This window comes from Equus caballus, chromosome 19 (genome assembly GCF_041296265.1).
Source record: "Equus caballus isolate H_3958 breed thoroughbred chromosome 19, TB-T2T, whole genome shotgun sequence".
NCBI lineage: Eukaryota > Metazoa > Chordata > Mammalia > Perissodactyla > Equidae > Equus > Equus caballus.
In genome coordinates, this window is record NC_091702.1 from 18,208,715 (window position 1) to 18,214,947 (window position 6,233).

General features: G+C 58.9%; 1 protein-coding gene across 1 annotated transcript; it reads right to left on the bottom strand.

The window, feature by feature from the left end:
* Nucleotides 1-2,220: 2,220 nt before the first annotated feature.
* Nucleotides 2,221-6,233, bottom strand: LOC138918897 (ral guanine nucleotide dissociation stimulator-like). The gene is made up of 6 exons (XM_070242471.1): nt 6,040-6,233; nt 5,523-5,633; nt 4,389-4,582; nt 3,683-3,742; nt 2,789-2,982; nt 2,221-2,524 (listed from the first exon to the last, which is right to left on the bottom strand). The coding sequence occupies exons 1-6, from the start codon at nt 6,175-6,177 to the stop codon at nt 2,361-2,363; spliced, it is 861 nt and encodes a 286-aa protein (XP_070098572.1). The 5' UTR covers nt 6,178-6,233; the 3' UTR covers nt 2,221-2,360.

The following is a 6,233-nucleotide window of genomic DNA, read 5'->3' on the forward strand; positions in this document are numbered from 1 at the left end:
GTTGTCAAGGAAGTGACCTCATTTCCTGCAGTGCCCTTACCTGAGTGCCCCCCTCAGATACCACCCATGCAAACAGTCCTCTGGCCATGGCCTTGCTCACCCCCCTTCTCCATGCGACGTCGTAGGCGTACCCAGGAACACCAACACACCCGTCTCACAGGCTCCCTAGAGGGTCTGGGTGCGGCCGAGGTCCCAGCTTTGAGACTGACGCAGAAACAAGTCCTCTTCCTTACCTCTTCTGGATCCTGCATAAGCCGTTGTGTCTCTCAGGGCCTGTCGGCCTCCTGTCTGCACACTGGGGAGGACCGGAGCGTGGACTTGCTAGACATGTCCTCTGGCGTGTGTCCTACCTTAGAGGACGATACCTCTCAAACTGCAGGCGGGTGTCACTTGCAGGCAATGCCTCCCACCTCGTGTTTCTTCCTCTTGCCACTTGCCCTGTGTCTGCTTCTCTTCGGATCCCACCCTAGAGTCCATCCTTGCATCCAAGGTCAATGTGTGTGTGTGTGTGTGTGTGTGTGTGTTTGTGTGTGTGTGCATGCGCGTGTGTGTGTGTGTTTGTGTGCGTCCGCGTGTTGTGTGCTCAGGTTGTGGAGGCCAAGAAGAAAACAGCTCCCACAAAAGGGAGGGATTGGCAAGAGCTTCTCAAGGTCTCATGGTTCCTAATTTCAGAAGCCAAGCCTCCGCGTGGGGTCCCAGTCTTGCCCTAGAAGGTCAGAACACACACTTACCCATTGGACTCACCCTGTCGAGGGCCATTCCCTACCCCTCTAGGGGCCTCATTTTCCCAATGTTCCAGTGAGAGATTCAATTCAGGACTGCATAGGCCTGAGCTCAGCAGAAAAGTGGCCGCCACTGCCTCCACCGTGGGTGTGATGTGGGCAGGGCTACAATCCAGGGTGCCCCGGACCTGGGCTCCTCCTCAAACAAGAACTGACCAAATGCCCGTGTACACTGCCGAATACTCCCCCTCACCCCCATGCCATCTCCAGATCTGTATGCACTTCCACCAACACAGCCTTCTCCAGAGGCCCCTGGGAATGCCTGTGTGCAGCCAGAGCCCCAGCCTTGAGGACGCAGAGCTGGCTTCCTCCCTGGCTCCGCCTTCTTCCTCATCTGGGATTCTGGGCAAGGCATTGAAGTTCTGGGGTCTTCTCCTTCTCCCGTCACTGGCCACCTGGGATCAGGACTTCCTGGTCTAGACCTCCTGCTGTAATCCCCTCCTCTTGAGTGTGGACTGACTGGAGCGATTCCACAGAGGACGGCAAAGCGATGCCGTGTCACTACTGAGATTTGGATGTGGTCAGTGGTCCCTGAGAACGCGCAAGGGGATAGGTGTGACTACTCACAGCCCACTGTGGGGCATCAGGTACCAGGAAGGAACAGCCCCAGGCTCCTTCCCGCACCACACCCTCACACACCCACACACCCACACCGCCCTCACACACAAACACACACACACTCACACACACACACACACGCCCCCGCACCAGAGCTCAATGAAGAGCTCTGAAAAGCTGGCCACCCCTTGTTCTGGGCAGTTGTTTCTTGGTAGAACGAGGGCATCGTTTCTTATGACTCATCTTTAAGTCATTCTTTTACCAAATTAACATTAATTATCTATCTCAAACGTTAAAACTTTGGGGAATATATTTTACTCCACGATACGCTTCTTATAAACGCCAGTGTTTCATATGCGATGAGAATATTTTTGAAATTTGCACATTTTGAAAACGTTACCAGGGCCCATCCAGGAAAGCGAAAGATTTGAAAGGGGTCTCCCTGGCCCCGACATTTCCCTCGCTGTTTCCAGCTCTGGTGTCACACCTCCAAGGGGTCCCCATCCCCAGGAAGTGAAAAGAGGGAATAGCGGGGCATCCTCTTTGAGACAGAATCTTTGATCTCCGGGGGATTTTTCTTCTTAATGAAAACCGCTATCTCAATTTCAAACATCCGGAGTCACTCACCTCAGACCAGACCCAGCCAGGCACAGGAGGCCACCTCTGGAAGGCTGGCACTTCCATGCAAACTCCGGAGGAGGGAAACGCACGGAGTCCGACAGAAGGAAACTCAGTGGCTACCAGGGACTTGCGGTGGGAGGAAGGGAGACTGACTGCTTCCCAGGGACAGGGTTTCTCTTGGACAAAAATGGGCGGGTACTAGATGCGGATGACGTTGGTGTGACGTTGTGAGTCTGCTTCACGCCACTTCAGCGAACAATTGAAAAGAACCCAAGAACTAAACTTTATTGAACTGACGAGATAAAATACAGGGAAAGGTTAAGTAAAGAAAAACCAACAACAAAACTTTAAAACCCACGCCATGGCTAGGGGAAGGCGAGGATTCTCTGGGGCTGCAGCTCAGGAGCTGAGGGTAGTGGCTGGGATGCTGCCAGTGCTTGCTGAAGGTCTTGAGCCGGCTGTGGCTCGCAAGATGCCTGTGCGGCTCTGAGCTGGGCTGGGCCCGAGAGGGAGAGACGGTGCCGGATCTTCAGGGTCTTCCGCGTCTTTCGGTGGAGCTGCAGCTGGAGATGGAAGAAGAGAAAACGCCACCAACATGACTGCCCGCCCAAGTCATTCCAAAGAAAGGGACCCTCTGCCGCCAATCCAGCAGTCTCAGTCCAAGCACCACGCCCCTGAAAGTCTTCCCAGACTCCAGTCCCTGGCAAGAGTGATCTGAGCCCGCCCCTTGCTCCCAGCCGAACCCCAGCCTCTGGACACTCTGCTCCGGGGGGCGCAGCGCCATCCCCTCTGCACACGCCCACGTCACACACCCGAGTCCTCCTCACCCTCAGTCTTGGCATCAGTGTGCTCAGGCTGCTCCAGCCGGGAAAGAAGAACGCGGGCGCGGTGCTCCAGCTCCGAGCCGGGCATATTGAGACCGATGTAGGCCAAGAGCAGTTCCAGGCTGGGAACATCTGGGGGCTGGATAAAATCCTCAGGGTACCATCGGAGCCAGGCGCCCAGAATGAAGGAGATGGCCCTGAGGACGGACAGGTGGGCAGCAGAGTCAGAGAAGGGTCCTTTCCTTGCACGCTGGCCTCCCGGGCATCCCTGTGCGGGCCTGGGCTCCTGGGCCTCCCGCTCCTGGCTGTCCAGGGGCCAGTCCTACTTGGCGGCCACCTCCAATCTGGCAGTCTTGGCAGAGCTAGGCCAGGGCACCAAGGAGGGGCTAGGAAAACGCCTTTGGAAGGGGGAGCCCTGTGCCGTGGTGGCGTCACCTCTCCTAGGCCTCAGGGAAGCCGGACACACTGCTTGGAGCATCTCTCCGCCCACTGCCCACTGGAACGTCAGCTGCGTGAGGGCAGCGAGCGGTGCAGTCTCCTCTTTTCATTGCCCTCCCTGGCACACAGGAGGTGCTCCCAGAACATCTGACCAGTGAGGGAACAACGGACATTGTCTCCCGCCCATGCTTCCCAGGGCCCTCCTCTTGCCTCCAACTTTCCCTCCTGGGCCTACGTGCTGCCTGATTCACCAGGTGTCCCATGAGGGTCATGCTCCCCTGCCCCGTATCTCGACCAGGGAGGGGCTTATGTGGCCCCGGAGCACTCCCTGAGCCCCCTGAGCAGGAGCTGAGCACCCGCTGGGGAGCTTCTAGCAGATGAGTGAGCGGGACGCTGCAGGCAACTGCCCTCCAAGTGTGGACGCTGGGCGCCCTCCTAGGGATTCCAAAGCCCACTCACTTTTTGAGTTGGTCTAGGGGTCCGCCGTCCTCATCGCCATAGGCAAGGACACAACCGTATCTAGAAGACACAGGAGGACGTCGCATGGACTGGACTGTGGATCAGGCCTGCGTGAGAAGCCTAGCGGCGCTGTCTCACTCCCAAGGAGAATGGAGCCCTGGAGGGCATGGCTGTCGCCTGCTCTGCGCCCGGGATTCTGGTCAGTGCCTAGAAAACTTTCTGCACCTAGTGGGGACCTCTGTGTGTGCGTGATGAAGGAAGGAGCTCCAACCGGCCCCTCACTCCTGCTTGAGTGGGTCGGGGGCCTCGGCTCAGCCCAGGGATCGCTGCTCTGGCTTCACCCAGGTCAGAGACCTAGAAGAGCTCTGCCATCTCCTTTTCCAAAGGGAAGACAACAACTCAGTGAAGGCCACGGGCACGCTGAGGGACGAGGCGGAGGCTTCGCCTTAGGCAAGAGGAATATCCTCAATGAGCACAACCACAGCCCCTCCGCTCCAGTCGACCCTCCCAGAGGGTTAGGCTTCTCGAGAAGCCTTTGCAGGCAGCACCTGCCTGAGTCCCTACAATCTCCCCTGGAGGCTGATCCTCTCTTCAGCCCGTCTTGCAAGGAGCAAACCGAGGCTCGGGGAGGTGCCGTGACATCCCCAGCCTCACAGCTAGTAGGTGGCTGAATGCCCACAGTGCTGCGGAGGGGCACGGCACGCACCTTTGAAACAGAAGCTCCAGCACCTGTCGTGTGGTGGCAAAACCTCTATACGTGCACAGGAAGCTGTGGACGTAGGCGGTGTCGCCCTCCAGGAAGGCGGGCACCAGGTGCTCCACTCGCTTCTGCCGCCTTCCAGCCTGGACGGTCCACACCAGGCGGGACGCTTTGCTCTTCGCTGGGGATGGATTTTCAGCCTGGGGTCAGACAGAGGGGCCACTTGCCATCAGAGGCCGCACCGCGGGCCCCAGGAGTGCCGGGGACTGGAGGTCGCACCGAATGCCCAAGCCCGCGGTGACTTGTGGCCGGAAGTGGGCATCATTGCCCAGGGCAAGGGAAGAATTCTCGGGATTCCAAGTAGGATGTGAGGTGGAGAAGGATTAAACCTCTTGGTCTCCTAGGTCTTTGTGCTGGCAGAGGAGTGACAGCCCCTCCCTGGATGAAGAGCATCAACCCTGGGGTGGCTGACCAACTGCCCATTCGAGACAGGAGAACACAGAGGCTTTTCGTGGGCTGGGAGGGATGAGGACGGGAGGACAGGCAGGGTGATCAGGGCGGTGCTGTGGAAATGGCAACAGAAGGTGCGGGTTCAGTGAAGGGCTGAGTCACTGGGCTAATGGGTCTCCCTTCTGGAAAGTTGGGCAGCCTGCTGAGGCCCGACGCCCTGACCTCGAGAGGCCACGTGGACGTGTTCCTCTGGACAGCAAAGGCAGAGGACCAGAAAGAACCCTGTGAGCCCCATGTCCTGTTGGGCAAAAAGCATGCCTATCCATCAGGATGCTGCGTCCGACTGGGAGAAGGTGGGGAAGGATTGCCAGGCCACATGGACATGTGAGGATGGGAGTTCAAACAGGAAAATCTCTACAGAACGCAAAAGGACTCTTGAACGCCCGTGAGCTGATGGGCTAGAAATGTCTCTGCTCTGCTACACCTCTGTGGACAGGGCCGTCTCCTCTGGCCAAGACGGGGGCTGGGCCCGCAGGGCAAGGTCGGGGGAAGAGATGGGGATTCAGATTCCTTTGGGAGCAGGGCTCCAGGCAGGAGCCCCGGGGCTGTCTCAGGGCCTTCGAAGACCTGGGGGTCCTCAGTGCTGTCTTGGGGCCCTGGGGCTTGGGTCTCCCCAGCACCTGCACTCACCCTGAGCCGGCCCTGGCCTCGCTTGGCAGCGTGGGGCACCTTCCCTTCCTGCAGGGTGGTGGAGTCGAGGGCGTCGTGGCTCAGCTGCTGGCCCATCTCCTGAGTGACGCTCTGGAAAGACAGTGCCCGGCAGCCAGGCGGCAAGCCTCAGAGACCCGACTGGCTGTCTTTGCTGGCTCTCACACCTCTGTGACTCTCTCCACTCTGGACACACATACCCCGCCCCACGGTCCACACAGACCTCCACCGAGGAGGGAAACACACGGCAGCCTGAGGGCCTGGAATGAGGAGGCAGCTTAGGGGTCCCCTTTCAGTCCTGCCAGCCCTGTCCTGGCTTGGGAACGTGACGGGAAAAGCAGGTTATTGCCAGCCCACCAACCTTCTGCGGCCAAGGGCAGATCCTGCCCACACGTCCCTCTGGCCCCCACACTCACGAGGACGGGATGAGGGCTGCCCTGGGAGGGCTCGGGGAGCTGGTCTGGCCTCGATTGGGCTGCTCTAGGCTTCCTCATGTTACCTGAGAGGACCTCCTGCCAAAGGTCCAGCGGTGGGGGGCGTGGGAGCTGAGCCAGCGTCCACAACGTCTCCAAAGGTTCTCCCTGCGGGCTTTCTGGGAACCAGAGCCCCGGTCAGGCGGGAGAAAGCAGGAGAACATGTTTCTCTATCAAGAGTCTCCAGCCAAGTGAGCTGGCTTTGCGCACGTGGCTGCCT